This window comes from Cornus florida, unplaced genomic scaffold, assembly GCF_030987335.1.
Source record: "Cornus florida cultivar Cherokee Brave unplaced genomic scaffold, ASM3098733v1 CherokeeBrave_3.0.0_Hap2_Chr11, whole genome shotgun sequence".
Taxonomy (NCBI): Eukaryota; Viridiplantae; Streptophyta; class Magnoliopsida; order Cornales; family Cornaceae; genus Cornus; species Cornus florida.
In genome coordinates, this window is record NW_026775581.1 from 106,995,741 (window position 1) to 107,013,646 (window position 17,906).

Consider the following 17,906-nt stretch of genomic DNA (forward strand, 5'->3'; position numbering starts at 1 on the left):
GTATAATAGGGAGACATTCATGCATTAAAACTAGAAAGGCAATCATGTCTACCATTAGCAACTTAAGATTCAATTTGAAAGTTCGTCCAATGAATACAATGGAAAATCAACTAGAACAAGGGAAAACATCAATAACTTAATTAGCTCTAAGAGCAAACCATTGTAAAATTTAAAAAGTTGGCAAAGCATGAAAATTTAAAAAAAAAAAAAAAATTCCTGATGAAGATTATAGAAGGCAAGGTTGATTCATTGAAACCTTGAAAGTAACAGAACCCCATTTCTCCAATTCCTTCCTAAAATTTAAAATGTGCACATTTTAAAATTACAGACAACAACAAACCAAATAAAATTAAGATCAAGAAGAAGAAAAACGTGGTGGTGGAGGAGGTAGTAGTTGGTGATTCTGATGATGAACCTGATTGTTGCTGTGATTGATGCCACCATACGTGTTGTGTGTAACGAAAGGATGGCGCAACAATTGGCCGGCGGTCCATCGCCTCGCCGGATCTCTCTGCAAACAACAAGCGATGAAGTCCCGAAACTCACGCGACGCTGTGTGCGGCGCCTCCGGTGGCTGTGACATACAGATTGCGCACATAAGACTCGCCCAGTCGCCTTGCCGTCCAACGGCGAACGGAAATCGACCCAGATAGAACTCGAGGATGCTCACGCCGAGGCTCCATATATCGCCGGCGTACCCATCATACATGCCGTGGTTCAGATCCGTGTTGATCCTCTCGGGACTCATGTATGCAATCGTTCCGACCGATGAATTACACGGATCCATGGTCTGAGCCAAGATTCTAGAGACCCCAAAATCAGCAATTTTCACTTGCTTTCGAGAATTGATCAATAGATTCGATGGTTTGATGTCTCTGTGAACGATTTTCCTTTTATGGAGGTAGAAGAGGCCGGAGAGGATCTGGCGAGTGAGATCGGCGAGAGCAGATTCTTGAGGGATGTGAGTACCTTCGAGGGAACTTCCGTCCATGTACTCAAGGAGGACCTGAATCTCGCCGGCGTGATCGAACATATCGTGACACTTGACGACGTTGGGGTTGTCGACGGAGCGGAGGATCTCGATCTCACGGCAGATCTGGCGGAGGGTGGAATCATCGTGGTTACCGTAAATCACCTTCAAAGCATAGAACTTTTCGGAAGGGCGGTGGAATACCTTGTAGACGGTGCCGCCTGTCCCGCTACCGATTCGGTTGAGTCGATCCAGCTCGGAGAAGTGGAGCGGCCGCGACGCCGAGTGGAGCTGAGTGGAGGAGGTGGAGGATGAGGATGGGGCCGAGGTGGGAGGGAGGGGGAGAGGTACCGCCAGGGAGGCGTCGCGTTGAGGTAGAGGTAGGGTAAGGTCTGGACGCCGCCGCGGGCGGTTGCGGTTGGCGGTAGCAGCGGTGGCGGATGGTGGTGGTTGAATCGGTCTCATGACTTGGTGCTTGTCTCTCTTTGTTCTGGGTTTTGGAGCGAGTTTGGGGCTTTTTCTGTTGAATTAACAGCTCGTCATTTCTGGGGATTCAATAATAACAAAGTTTGGTGATTGATGTCTTGTTCTTACATCTACTTCAATCCAATCCATGGAAAGACTTCTTCTTAGAGAGAGAAACAAGAGAGAGAAAGAGAAGGTTCCAGGAAGAGGAGAAAGAAAAGAGCAAGAAGAAGAGAGTGACTGATCTCTGATCTTTGAGAAGGTTGAAACTACTAGAGATGGTAAATTGATTTTGAGGTAGCTATCAAAAGAGAGGATCGATGTTGCAAAGGGAAGGGAGTCACGCGCGATTGAGATGCGTGAGAGAGAAACTCCAATCAGAAAGGAGAGGATCCAATTGTAATAAATTCGTTTTTGGTGTTGGCCGCATTTAAAAGAAATGCATTGGCCGCGTTTGTTTGGGGTATAATATTTGGAAAGAGATTAAATGGCTTTGAGAAATTATTGAACATCCAAATCTAACGTCATTAAGTAGACGTGATATTTAGCTTAATTACATAAATGTCATTTAAACATAATAAATATATATATATATATATATAAATAAAATTAGTAAATACAAGACTTCTCGTACTCTAAAATTTACGAAAAGTATTAATTTTAAATCAGATTATTAGCAACATTTCTATTTTCAACTTATTTTTCACTTGGTTAATATTTCCCCAGACATTACTTAACTGATATAGATACCATATAAGTGGATGACACTACAATGACACTAGTAATTTTTCGATAAATCTAACGCACACAAATCTAATAGTTCTAATAATTCAGTTTAATTGCTAATAAGATCATTTGAGCACTGCAAGTTAAAAAGTTTATTGTTTTTATTTTATAGTTAAGTTTATAAGATATTTTAAACATTAAGGCAAGCTAAGAAGTTTATACGGAGTAGTTTTTATCTTAGGTTCGCTTTACATTTGAGGGAGAGAGGGAAAGAGTGAAAATTCTATTTAAAGAACTCGAGCTCCACTCATTTATCCACATAAGCACATATACCTAGTGAATGAATAAGTTTATAATTTAACTTAAGAGGAGTGACAGGGGCAGTTGGTTGTGCCAGTGTCTCTGGGTTGCTCTTTTGATTAGTTGAAATTTTTATTATTTTTATAGGATCATATTATCATTTTAAATTCTTTCATCTTTTCTTTTCTTTTCTTTTCTTTTCTTACTTTTATGAATAGATTTTTTCTTTACTTTGTTTCTTTCATTTTCTTTGTTTATATATATATATATATATATATATATATTGTGAATGGATCACGAACCATTCTTACCTTTCTTTCATATACCATTTTACTTCAACTAAAACTTAAATCACATAAGATTTAGGGATGCCAATTTCCTCTGACCTGACAAGTTTTCGTCCCGCCTCTAATGAGGAGGATTTGGTAACTCCCTAAATGAGTTTGGGACAAATATGATAAAATAATTAAAAATTCGAACCGAGTTTAAGGCAGAGACGAATTTAGTGATAAACTCGTCCCATCCCATCTTGTCCCGATTATATATGTACCTTTAAAATATATATTTAATATTTATAACACTTGTTACTTTGCTGCAAGTATCAATTAATATATTAATATTCACTACTTAGTAATTTTAAAGTTGATCTAACTTATTTATCAGTCCAATTTGAGCACATTGGATTAGTTTTTTAATTATTAAATAATAAAAGTAGTATAACCCGCCCCACTCCCGCAATTAAATAGAATACGCAGGATAGAATCGGTACTTTGTCTGTTGGAATAGGGCGAGGATGGCATACCAATTATAAACTTGTTCCGGAATAGAAGCGGAATTGGTATAACGAAATTTTTAACGAAGTGGAGTAGGGTTTAGCTAACTCTGCCCTAACTCCGCTCATTGCCATCCCTAATAAGATTATTTCAATAACAACTTGCAATGATGAAAACTCAATAAAAAATCTATCAAGGAGAGCGGCACACACACGTATATACACACACACAAACATGAAAGAAAATAAAGACTTAAGAATTTTATAAAGGTAATTTGATTCTAAAAAGTTTAAGTTTTAAAGTCCCATAAAAATAGGAAAGATGCGTTAATTCTAACTTGGGAACCGATATTCTCGTTCCAAAATAGTTCTAAAAGCTCCAATGTATTATCTAAATAACAAAAAGACACAACAATTTCTTTTAACGTAAAACTCTAACTTGGGAACCGATATTCTCGTTCCAAAATAGTCCTAAAAGCTCCGATGTATTATCGAAATAACAAAAAGACACTTAACAATTTCTTTTAACGTAAAACTCTAACTTGAGAACCGATATTCTCGTTCCAAAATAGTCCTAAAAGCTCTGATGTATTATCTAAATAACAAAAAGACACTTAACAATTTCTTTTAACGTAAAACTGGAGCAAAGTTATTATGGCTCCCCAGACCAGAGCAAAGTTATCCCAGACCCATAAATTTTAGAATATGAAATTTGTAACTCTATCTAGGCGCAATATTCCAGCTCCCCCATATTAGAGATTTTCCAAGGGTTACTTATTCTGGTACTGTTTCAGGTTAAACATGCTTAACTTCGGCGTTTTGGTGGGTTCACGGCCATCACGGTTTAAAAATGTGTTGTGTTATAGAAGGGTGTTGAATCTATATATAACACTTGCCCACACCGAGACGATGTGGGATTGTGCACCTGTAGCTCGTCCAATGTGGTAGCTTATTGGTAGCACACACACTCGCCCGTAAGGCCATTGCAATCACCCCCTTCGGGACTTAACGTCCTCGTTAGCTACACTCTCGGTTGGGTCAGTGATACCATTTGTAACAACCCTTACCTTATCCAAACACAATATTTTTCATTTTTGGCTACCCAAGACCAAAGACTTCTAGGGATCATCCATTCTTGTACTACTCTAGGTTAAACACGGTTTAACTCCGAAGTTCTAATAGGTTCATGATCACACGGTTTTGAAACGCTTTCTGTCATAAAAAGATGTTGAATCTACCTATAACACTTGCTAGCATGTGCAAGTAGCACCAGTTGCTAGCATGTGCAAGTAGCACCAGTAGGCTACCACACTGGACGAGCTGCAGGTGCATAATCCCACATCAGTCTGTAATTTAAAAATTTTGAAAAGTGATAGATAAGAAAATCGGAGAGGGTGATTGAATTTATTTTTAACAAAAGAAAAATTATTATTCTTATTTATTACTTTTTTAATTTTATAATTACTGTGTATTTGTGATTAAATCAGACAAGTCCTGTCCTTCCCCGTTTTTACACTAAATGTTGTGAACCAATAACAACAGCCAAGCAACAGGTTGTTCCTATTTGTATAGAGCGTTAAAAACTTATATTTTAAGACTAAAATACCCTTTTAGTCTCGCATGTGCGTGCGTGTATATATATCACTTACCTAATTTTCACAGAATACAATCTCTCTCTCTCCACCACCAAATAACCAATATCTTCTTTTAATTTTACTATGTCTCTAACTTCCATTCCTTGATTATTCCAGTTCTTTTTCCCCACAACTGATTGTACCTTATCTTGCTATTTGAACATTGGGAATATCGGACCAGATTCTTCCCGAGTTCATCAATATCACTAGTTTCCGTCTATTTTCTTTTTTGAGCAACGACTTGTAGACACAGAAAAATTTGGAGTGAATTACTAACAATTTGATAAATAAAAAAATTAATTTATTCGGCCATCATTTTGATCCAACTCATATCAAGTCAAATTATCCAAAAGTCCAACCTACTAAAAAAATGGGCCAAAATATAACTATTAAACGATAATTATCATTAATAAAGGCAATTCAATATAGAGCAGTAGTAGAGAAATCAAAGATTTCTATCAAAAAGAACACCAAATTTGAGGTGGCTGTAGCCACGTCAGACAATTTCATTACGCGTGAGATACTAACTCCTTTTTCTATCTCTTTCTCGTTTCTCTCTCATATTCTTCATCAATTTTCTTATCTTTCCTCTTTCTCAAAATCTAGTGGTCAAATTTCTCAAGAGTAATTCTAGTTTAAGACTCGTCCAAACGTTTGGATGGAACGTATACACATATTAATGTTTCTGTTTGATTTTGAGGATACAAAATTTGAAGGAGAGAAACAATAATTGTAGTTTTTTTATTTTGTACCTTTTGTATTGGCAAAACATGAAAATTTTTATTTTTTTTTTTATTTTATTTTTTTTTATCTTCAATTTTGCAAAATCAAAAGATAGACACAAAACCAAAATTAATTGAGATAAGATTGAATAGAAAAGAAAAACCCAGAATTAAAAGAAGCAAGGAGAGATAAACAAAGAGGTATCTCAAAAGTTTATACTTTTAGGAAAATAATTTGACAAGTTCGACCTCTCATTCGGTTGTTTGGTTCGATTCTCATATCATTTTTCTTCAATATATATAAGCATCATTAAAGACAATTATAGGGTGTTGATGTTGAAGGATATAAATATTAAAGTTGCACCCTCTCTAATAGCTTAAGCTTTTGGAATAGATGGTTGTTAACATGATATCAGAAAGTCAAAGGTCTTGAGTTCAAACTTCACCGTTACCCTAATTAAAAAATTGAAAAGTCCGTGTTGGACTAAAAAAAAGACACGCGTGATACGACGTGTCGAAGGATATAAATATTAAAGTTGTACCCTCTTTAATAGTTTAAATTTTTGGAGTAGATGGTTATTAACTGTTGGCATGATGGTTGTTAACAGTTGGCACTCCCCTTTTATACTATTGTAGTCTAAAAAAAATGACAAAAAAAATTTTAAACTCATCAACGTACATCTTTTATTTTATAATACCATATCTACCATTTTCACTGTAAAATCCAATTTTTTGTATTTACTTCCTCTACTACTGTTCCTATTTTTTCCCGCAAAATGAATTTATTCAAAGTAAAATTACGGGTCACTGTTAAAATCGGTCACTATTAAAAGAAAAGGTAGGTAAAAAGGACAAGTATTATTGGTTTTAGTCAGTGGATACATAAACCAAAAGTCAGGAGATCATTTTTTCTACATCAATACCGTCAATTTGAGTGCTTGAATAATTATGTTCAAGGTGTCATCGCTTGTTATCCAACAATTTAGAGGTTCGTGTGATACCCATTATTAGTTATAAAGATGGACATCAAACACTAATAAGAGAGTGAAGAGAAAATTAATACAAAATTAAGGTTACAAGTATAATTTTTTTTAACATTGAAGCGCAACAGTATATATATATATATATAATATGGGATAATTAGCAGAAGGCGAGTGGATTACGATTTCACCCCTCCATTGTGCCTATAAGTAGAAGTCCAAGGGTGGAATATAAGGGGGAGGAAAACTAAAATTGACCTCTCAACATTCAAGCAACCTAGAAGAACAATATGGCGTCTAGCTGAACCGATTGCATTGCAAAATGACAATTATACCCTTATTTAGCTTTTATATTTTTTAAAGATTCGCGAGCATTTAACACCCTTATAATATGCGTATATTTCATATAACTCCTTATAAGTTGTGAAAATCCCCAAACATTTATTGTAGGGGTAAATAAGGACCTCCCGTCAATTGGCAGTTAATAGGGTAATTAAATACTAAAATGTCCTTCCTACAATTAAAAAAAATAAAAATTCAGCGTTTTGGGAGTCAATAAAAGGTAATTTTGGTATTTATTAATTTAATCAGTCATGTGCCAGACATATTTTTTTAAGGATGCATTTTTAACGGTAACAACTGAAAAGCCCTTCTGTACAACATTTTAATTTTTTTGTAACACTCATCTTTTTTAAGCCCTTCTTTATCCAAAGTAAAATAGATGAGTGTTATTTGTTCAAAAAGTAAACTTTAAGGGTGTTTTAGATACTTAACTCTTTCTTAAATATTGCTAGTACTTATAATAGTGACTTAAGGATATGTTTGGTAAAGTGAAAAAGAAAAAAAAAAAAAAAAACAAAAAGAAAAGGAGGATAACATCAGTTAGAAGAGAAAAGAGAAGCAAGGAAATGAGAGGGTAGTGTGAACTACTTATCGTGTTTGATTGACTGAAAGAAAGAAACTATTTTAATGAATTTACCATTATAATCTTTTCCATTGTTCATGTCTTTTATAAAAAAAAGGGGCAAATTTGGCATTATAAAAATTTCATTAAAAATGCTACCATTTTCCTCCCTTTCCTTCCATTTCCTCCAATTTTTGAAGGAATAACAAAATAACTATTCAAGCTTTAAACATATCCCTCCAAATCCTTCCATTTCTTCTCTTTTCCTTCCAAAGTTTTTACCAAACACAAGCCTCCATATCCCTTCATTTCTTTTCTTTCCATTTCTTCCCAACCAAATTGGCCTTTTTGTAACATTAACTTGGTCATTTTAGAGTGTCAAGAAGACTGAAGTTTTGAAAAGGAGGATCCCGACGGTTGCTCCCAGCTCTTACCTTTCTTATCAAATCTTTCATCTCACTCTCTCCAATTTAGATTGTCCTCTCTAAAGTTAGGATTTCCCAATTCTCCATCAAATTGTCAACACTATCACTCAAACTCATCTCTGCATCTGACGATATCACACCCCGAATCCCATGACTCGGGTCGTGAAAAAATAAAAGAAAATAAACAAAATAGATAATTAAATAAATAATTAATTCATTGGAGAAAACCGGTATCGTTCACCACATTAATAATAATAATAATGATGATGATGATGTTACTAATAATTTGTAATGAAACACTTAAATAAAATTATACTACTAAGTGGATCCCAACGCATGCCTTCATTATAATTTCATGAACATGTCTTCTAAACAATATATATGATCCAAATAGAAGTTATAGCCTCCATGGCCTCATTACAATTTATAAAGTGAGAAATAATATTAAGGGATTACATGAGTAGAGATAAGGGAGGAAATTCCATAAGAACTCCAAAAGATAGATGGGTGAGTTCCTAAGTCATTTCCCCCTTCCAAAAGAATATTACAAGCATGCCATCAATTATAATATCCAAAATACACCATGTGTCAAAATATAAGTCCAAAAGTAAGCTACACAATGGATGTCACAATTATCACAAGTAGCTCAAAAATGTTGTCAAGATCCCAATCAAGCTAGGGATGAGGAACCTCCTCTTGGGCAATGCCTTTTCCTGAAAAATATAAGAATCAACGGGGTGAGCAACAATATATATGATCCAACGCATGCCTTCATTATAATTTCATGAGCATGGCTTCTAAACAATATATATGATCCAAATAGAAGTTATAGCCTCCATGGCCTCATTACAATTCATAAAGTGAGAAATAATGTTAAGGGATTATATGAGTAGAGATAGGGGAGGAAATTCCATTAGAACTCCAAAAGATAGATGGGTGAGTTCCTAAGTCATTTCCCTCCTCCAAAAGAATATTACAAGTATGTCATCAATTATAATATCCAAAATACACCATGTGTCAAAATACAAGTTCAAAAGTAAGCTACATAATGGATGTCACAATTATCACAAGTAGCTCAAAAATGTTGTCAAAATCCCAATCAAGCTAGGGATGAGGAACCTCTTCTTGGGCAATACCCTTTCCTGAAAAATATAAGAATAAACGGGGTGAGCAACGAATTGCTCCGTAGGAATGTCTAATGAATATAAACTGGGTTTTTCAAAATTCTACAAACATGTTATGGCCATACAATATAAGGAACATGCTTCCTAACGTCTAGTCTCAAGGGGGACCTAAATAGGATCATCATAATATAGCATAAATAATATTAATTTATTCATCAAGACAAGCATAAATAATATATTGTAATGCATATAAGTCTACAAGTTGCAATAACACATAAATGCCAGCTTGAAAATAAAAGTCAAAATCAATTAATGGGATAACTCGGAACACACCCACATTCCCGGTCACATAGCCATGCTATGAGCCTAAATAAAAATAGTCGTTTTCGGATTATTAGTCCACCGGAAACTAACCGATTGGCCAATATAAAGTGGAGAAACTCATGTTTCACCCCCGAGCGCCAAGCCCTCGCATTCTTAAACTAACAACCCCCGAGCATTTTCCAAAATCAACAAACAAGTCCACAAAATAATCCATATACCATGATATGTCCAAATTGCACTTCACATGCGCACATAAATTATACTAATCACACAATCCATGTCCAATGGTCTAAATCACTATATTGGCATACTATTTGATGCAATGTCAACAAATTAGGTATTTTAAGGTCATTTAAATTCATGTTATCATTATATCAAATTTCAAGTGTGTAAATGTAACAACCCTAAACTGGTACCATTTAAAAAAAAATTCGGCATGACCTTCCCTAAAAAATGGGCCTACCACAACCTGTTTAAAAGAATTTTAAACCTGTCCCAACATAAATATCATATAATACACTCCATGGTGGTACAACCACATACTATATCATCAAAATATCATATTTACAGTCCCAAAATATAGTTACAATAACAAGAGTTCATAAATCTCTATACCATATATAACAAACTAAGATTTTACCAAAAAAATATGGGACATAATACAAAAATAGCAAAAAGAAGTATTCTAAACAAAATTAGGCCTGTGGTGGAAAGTCATCCGCCACTTCTTTCCCGTTTCCTGAAAAAAATTTAGAATATGATGGGGTGAGCTATACGCTCAGTAGGTGACACTTAAGACACTTTTCTTGTGTCCCTATGAATCCATACAAAGAATAGGCCAATAGGAAATGGGGATCATACAATGTCGGGAAATAATACAACATTCTAACCAAACTCAAGTACAACCCACACGATGCCATGAAATGCAAATGCATGCCAATGTCACTCCCCATTTTTTGTTCTCAAACATCACTTTCAAACTGTTAATATAACCCGCCCTTTGGTGACCCCGCAGCGACACGAGAAGAGGATTGGCTAGTGTCCCTGACCCTTGGTACCCCCGCGGCGTCATTATGGGGCCCAGCTAGCTCAACCACTCTAGGGCGACTCACTAATCCCCTCTAGGCTATATTAACACTCCGGCCCATTGGTACCCCCGCGACGACCGGGTTTTTCAAAACCGTTTCATCAAATCATTTTTCCCAAAATCCCATTTTTCATTTTAAACTCATTCTTCCCATTTCATGCCCAATGTAAGTGCATGAGTGCATCAATACCATGAATTTAATCATCATTTCACATTCAACTCTATTTAAGTAAGCAAGACATAATTTCGCAAGAATTTCTCAAGGGATTTTAACATGCTCTTGTACAACAATGCATCTAGCACTAGGGATGTCAATTTTTACCGCCCCGCCGGGGCCCCACCCCGTCCCGCCCCATTAATAACGGATATGGGAACACTTTTTATACCGTTGGGGCGGGCATGGATACAAATTTTGTACCCATCGCGGGTCACGGGGCGGGTAAGGGTTCAGTATACATATCCTAGGGGCCCCACCTCGCCCCGCCCCGTTAAGCATATATATATATGCCAACTTGGTATTAAATTTGCTTTTGTTTTGGTTATGGTGGAAGTTGGAGCTTAGAACTTCTTGTGATTTGGTTGTATTAAACTTTTATTTTTGTTTATTATGTTATCCGAATTATGTTATGTGCATGTTATTTTTTTTTATTTTTGTTGGGATACATAATTTCATTTATGTTGTGCCATTCCCAGGCTTTCCACATTCAAATAGCAGGAGCTTAAGTTCTAAAAAGTGGGAGAAAAAAATTTGTTAGCGGGGCGGGCACGGGGGCACAGTATTTCCCAACGGGGCGGGGCTGGACATGAAAATCCAACCCGTCGAGGGTCTCGGGGCGGGCATGGACTTGACAAAAATTAAAAGGGGTGGGGCAGGACTTAGGGAAACCCGCTCCAAACCCGCCTCGTTGCCATCCCTATCTAGCACAACGAACATATATAAATCATCACATAAGCAAGAATTTCCACATAAAATATTTAAAACAAGTTCTCACATAACCACATACACATGCTATAATTTCTTTAAACTACAACTAGCATAAGTAAGCATGTGTAGCATCAAATTAGAAGATGTAATTCACATAGGAGCAAGAAACTTGTGGATTAAGAGCCCCTACCTCAAATTTGCACAAAACCCTTAAAATGAGTCTTGAATTTCGAACTCCAAAGAGGGCACCAAATCTGGAATTGTTCGTATGGATGCGTAGAGCTCGTAGTGAGCTTTGTTTTACCTCAAACGGCACCTTAATCCGCCAAGAGTTGAGAAAGTTACCAAGCTTCGAAGATTGGTTTACAAGAAGAAAAGAAAAGTGAAAGAAAACTAGAGAGAGAAAAACTACGGGAGAGAGGAAGGAAAAAAATGAGAAAGCAAAATGGTCTCTAGACCATTAAAAGTGAGTGGGTGGTGGGTCCTACCACCACCCTTTGACTTTTTTTTTTTGATTTAAATTATATCACACACACACACAAATATATATACCTATGCACACACATATATATATAGACACAGACATTACATTCTTCCCAACTTTAAAAAAGATTTCATCCCCGAAATCAAGACATACCTGGAGAAGAAAACAACTCTGGATACTTGGAGCGAACCTCCTGTTCGAGTTCCCAAGTAGCCTCTTCGACTCCGTGGTGTCTCCAAAGGACTTTCACCATTGGTATCGTCTTGTTCCTCAATACCTTCTGTTGTGTGTCAAGAATCTGAACTGGTCCTTCCTCGTAGGAAACATCCTCATTAATGTCTACATCAACCCAACTCAAAATGTGAGATGAATCTGGCTCGTACTTCCGTAATATCGATACATGGAAAACATTGTGGACCCTGTCCAACTGTGGTGGCAAAGCAAGTCTATAGGCAACCTCTCCTACAAGGTCCAAAATCTCAAACTGTCCAATGAATAGTGGCGACAACTTGCCACTTTTGCCGAATCTCATTAATCCCTTCCATGGAGAAACCCGTTGAAAAACATGGTCTCCCACCTCAAAAGATAACGGCCGTCTCCGCTTATCTGCATAACTCTTCTGTCAGCTCTGAGCTGTAAGTAACCTCTGTCTTATTAACTTAATCTTCCCAGTAGTCTCGAGTACAATGTCGGGTCCTAAGGCGGCTGTCTCGCATACCTCAATCCAACAAACAGGAGACCTACAAGGTCTACCATACAACGCCTCAAATGGAGCCATTTGAATGCTCGCCTGATAACTGTTGTTGTAGGCAAACTTAATAAGTGGAAGGTGATCCTCCCAACTACCACCCAAATCAAGCACACATGCTCGAAGCATATCCTCCAAAATCTAGATAGTATGCTCCGACTGACCGTCAATCTGTGGATGGAATGCCGTACTCAGATGCAACGCTGAGCCAAACGCTACTTGAAGTCCTTCCCAGAACTTTGAAGTGAATTTGGCATCCCTATCTAAAACAATGGTTACTGGAACTCCATGCAACCTTACAATCTCCTTCACATAAAGAACACCAAATTTCTCTGCATCATCTGTTGCCTTAATAGGCAAAAAGTGAGCCGTCTTGGTCAATCTGTCAATGATGACCCATACGGCCTCATTGCCCCTCCGTGACCTTGGAAGACCTGTCACAAAATCCACAGCGATATGTTCCCATTTCCACTGCGCTACAGGCAATGGTTGCAATAAACTGGCTGGTCTTTGATGCTCGGCTTTCACCTGCTGACAGGTTAGGCATCTAGCCATAAACTGTGCAACATCTTTCTTTATCCCGTTCCACCAGTACTGACGTCTCAAATTGTGATACATTTTGGTACCACCTGGATGAACTGCAAAGCGGGAAGTGTGAAACTCCCGTAAGACGTCCTCAAGACAACCTGTGGAAACTACCAACAAACCCCTGAACCGTAGACCCCTATCTACATGCAAGGCCCAATTTTTTACTGTCTCACCACTGGAGATCAAAGCATAAATGGCATCCAAATCCAAATCCTGTCTCTGTGACTCAATCACTCGTACAATAAGAGTAAGCTGAGCCACAAGACTAAACAAGAATGCCAGTTCACTGCAACCATCCTCATCGAAACACTGCAATCCCATCTCTGCCAGATCATTAAGCATCTTCCATTTTCGGACGACCAAACTAGCCAAAGTTCCACGAGATTTCCGACTTAAGGCATCTGCTACCACATTTGCCTTGCCCCGATGATACTGCAAGTCAAAATTGTAATCTTCTAAGAACTCAACCCATCTTCTCTGTCTGTTGTTCAAGTCCTTTTGGGAGAAAAGGTACTTGAGACTTTTATGATCCGAGTACACCTTGAATCTCTCACCATACAAGTAATGTCTCCAACACTTCAAGGCAAATACAACTGCCGCTAACTCCAAATCATGAGTAGGGTAACTCCAAATCATGAGTAGGGTAGTTAAGCTCGTGAGTCTTCAACTGTCGAGACCCATAAGCTACTACTCTACCATCCTGCATCAACACACATCCCAAACCATCACGTGAAGCATCACAATAAATCACATAACCCAAGCCACGCTCATGTGTCACTAACACTGGAGCTATAGTCAACCTTGTCTTCAACTCCTGAAAAGATAACTCACAGGCTTCATTTCACGTAAACTTGATCCCTTTCCGGGTTAAACGGGTCATAGGAGCTGCCAAACGGGAGAAATCCTTCACAAATCTCCGATAATAACCCGCTAGGCCAAGGAAACTCCGAATCTCAAAAACATTCTTGGGTTGCTCCTAATTCAAAACTGATTCAACCTTTCATGGATCTACTGACACTCCACCTTCTGAAACAACATGCCCCAAAAATTTCACCTCCTGTAGCCAAAACTCACATTTTTTAAATTTGGCATACAATCGGCGCTCCCGCAAAATTTGTAAAATAATACTCAAATGGACCTCATGCTCCTTCTGAGATCGTGAATACACGAGAATGTCATCCACGAAAACTACCACAAACTGGTCCAAGTAATTGTGAAAGACGCGGTTCATCAAGTCCATGAATGCCGCTGGCGCATTAGTCAAGCCAAATCACATAACAAGGAACTCATAATGTTCATACCGAGTGCGAAACGCCGTCTTTGGGATATCCTCATCCCTGACCCGCAGCTGATAATAGCCTGACCTCAAGTCAATCTTCGAAAAACAACTGGCTTCTCTCAACTGATCAAACAAATCATCTATCCATGGCAAATGATACTTATTCTTGATGGTGGCACGATTCAACTTCCGGTAATCAATGCACAACCTCAAAGAACCATCTTTTTTCTTAGCAAACAAGACCTGTGCGCCCCTTGGTAACACACTCGGTCGGATGAAACCTTTCATCCTCAAATCATCAAGCTGCCTTTTTAATTCTTCCAATTCAACTGGTGCCATACGATACGGTGCCATAGAAATCGGCGCGGTACCTGGCATTAACTCAATAGAGAACTCCACTTCTCGGTGTGGAGGCAACTCTGTCAAATCCTTCGAAAACATATCCAGAAAATCACGAACAACTATAGGGTAATCCTCTTTCACAACATCGTCTTCTTCAGTTAAAGAAATAATCACCATGACTCCGTCTACGAACTCCACAAAATGATGAAATGTGGGAATCACTCCGATCTCCTACGAAAAAGAAACAGTCTCCCTCAGAAGTGCAAACTGTGACTCTCCCTCTAAAACAGTTGATCGTGGCATGAAAGGAAACTAACCAATCCATCCCGAGAATGACATCAAAGCTAGTCATCTCTAGGAGGATAAAGTCAAACACAAAAGTCCGTCCAGCTATCATAATGGAACAATCCCTCACAACTCGGCTTAAAGACACTGAAACCCCAACTGGCGTATCAACATACAATGCCCGATCCATGAAACTGACCTCTAACCCCGATGCAAGTGCAAATGATGATGATATAAAGGAATGAGATGCACTAGAGTCAAACAAAACATGGGCCCAACAACCAAACACTGGAAATATACCTCGAAGAACTGAAGATCCAGGAGATGCATCAGTCGGTGCAAGTGCAAAGACACGTCCCTGTGGTGCCTGTGCCTGTGAACTATTAATCTGAACACCAGACTGTTGTGCCGATACAGTAGGAATATCCCTCCTTGCTGATCGTGAACCCTGAGAAGACACGGCAGGCTGTGGTGGTGGCGGTGGTCTGAAACCTGACTGAACTGTAGCCGATTGTGACGGCCTCTGCTGTGACCCTCTGCCACTACCGGTGCCTGCTACTCGAGTAGGACAATCCCGGATCAGATGGCCTTGCTGGCCACACCCATAACAAGCTTTGGATGGCGCAGAAACTGTGGTCGAGTTCATAGGACATCTGGACTTGTAATGTCCAGGCTACTGGCACTAAAAACAAACGACTCCACTCCTATCAGACCCAGCTGGCAAAGGAGTGGTAGGAGTGGATCGTGCAGACTGTTGCCCCTGAAACTGAAGATGACCCTGCATCCCTCTTTTGCTTCCACTGCTCTCTTCTCGCATCCTTATCTTTAATGTCAGCCTCCAGTATTAAAGCCCTTTCCACTGCTTCAGAATAAACTTTAATGAACTGTGCTGTGATCAACGGTCTCATTCGATCATTAAGACCGAAAACAAATTTCCGAGTCTTGTCAACTTTATCTCTCACTATTTCCGGAGCAAAGCGAAAAAATGAAATAAACTTGTTCTCATATTCCGCCACTGACATATTGCATTGGATAAGGTTATGAAACTGGTCCTTTAGCTCCCATCTTTTAGAAATCAGAAAATACTTTTCATAAAACAATTCCTTGAACTTGTCCCAACTCATCTTCTCCACCTTGTACCCGCTCGTAATCGACTTCCACCATAGTTTGGCATCCTTAGCAAACTTATAAGCAACTAGAATGATCTTCAAATGATCCTCCATCATATCCATTTAAATTAGTTGAGTCTCAACTTGATCCAGGTAGTCATCTGCTGCCATTGGATCTGCACCACCCTCAAACATAACCGGCATCAGCTGAGAAAACCCCTTAATGATCTTGAGACGTTTCTGAGCTGGCGTCTCCTCAACTTGAACTGTAGGTTGTGGTGCCGATTGCGACTGAGCAGCAATCGTTGCCCTCACGGCATTTTGCAACAAACGATTCAACTCTAGTGCGACAGAACCTTCACCCACTTCTACGGGTGCTTCAACATTATCCCTCTTTGTGGGGACAACTCTCGGGGGAATCAAGTCCCTGAGAAGTATGTCCTCATCATTTAGCTCTTCTGGATTGGAGCTGGAGCTCTCCCCAACATCACCCCTAGTTGGTCTAAGGCCAACTTCCCTGATTTCCTCACGCCGTGACATCGTTCTATAAAACAAAGGAAACAATTCAATAACGATAACACTAAGGTCCAACCATGAACAACCCAACGTAAAAAGATACCGTACAAACATTTAGCATGTAATACTATGCAATGAACACATTAATATAAGCATATAAGCACGTAAGCAAGTAAGAAGTTAAGCATGCTTTTTCACATAGCAAAACACTTTTGCAAATAAGGAAATAACAATGCAAATGACTTCCCAGACAACCCTAGGTAAGCCTCTACCCGTCGTCCTAATGGTATTCGAACTATCGCTCTGATACTAAATTTGTAACGACCCTAAACTGGTACCATTTAAAAAAAATTCGGCATGACCTCCCCTAAAAAATGGGCCTACCACAACCTGTTTAAAAGAATTTTAAACCTGTCCCAACATATATATCATATAATACACTCCATGGTGGTACAACCACATACTATATCATCCAAATATCATATTTACAGTCCCAAAATATAGTTACAATAACAAAAGTTCATAAATCTCTATACCAAATATAACAAACTAAGATTTTACCAAAAAAATATGGGACATAATACAAAAATAACAAAAAGAAGTCTTCTAAACCAAATTAGGCCTGTGGTGGAAAGTCATTAGTCACTTCTTTTCCGTTTCCTGAAAAAAATTTAGAATATGATGAGGTGAGCTATACGCTCAGTAGGTGACACTTAAGACACTTTTTTTGTGTCCCTGCGAATCCATACAAAGAATAGGCCAATAAGAAATGGGGATCATACAATGTCGGGAAATAATACAACATTCCAACCAAACTCAAGTACAACGCACACGATGATATGAAATGCAAATGCATGCCAATGTCACTCCCCATTTTCTGTTCTCAAACATCACTTTCAAATTGTTAATATAACCCGCCCTTTGGTGACCCCGCAGCGACACGAGAGGAGGATTGGCTAGTGTCCCTGACCCTTGGTATCCCCGCGGCATCATTATGGGGCCCAGCTGGCTCAACCACGCTAGGGCGACTCCTTAGTCCCCTCTAGGCTATATTAACACTCCGGCCCTTTGGTACCCCCGCGGCGACCGGGTTTTTCAAAATCATTTCATCAAATCATTTTTCCCAAAATCCCATTTTTCATTTCAAACTCATTCTTCCGTTTCATGCCCAATGTAAGTGTATGAGTGCATCAATAC

General features: G+C 38.5%; 1 protein-coding gene across 1 annotated transcript; it reads right to left on the bottom strand.

Moving 5' to 3' along the window:
• Positions 1–264: 264 nt before the first annotated feature.
• LOC132283969 (mitogen-activated protein kinase kinase 5) lies at positions 265–1,719 on the bottom strand. Its single transcript, XM_059786025.1, has one exon. It carries the CDS (start codon positions 1,433–1,435, stop codon positions 356–358), a length of 1,080 nt encoding a protein of 359 aa, XP_059642008.1. The 5' UTR covers positions 1,436–1,719; the 3' UTR covers positions 265–355.
• Between the last annotated feature and the right edge of the window lie 16,187 nt (positions 1,720–17,906).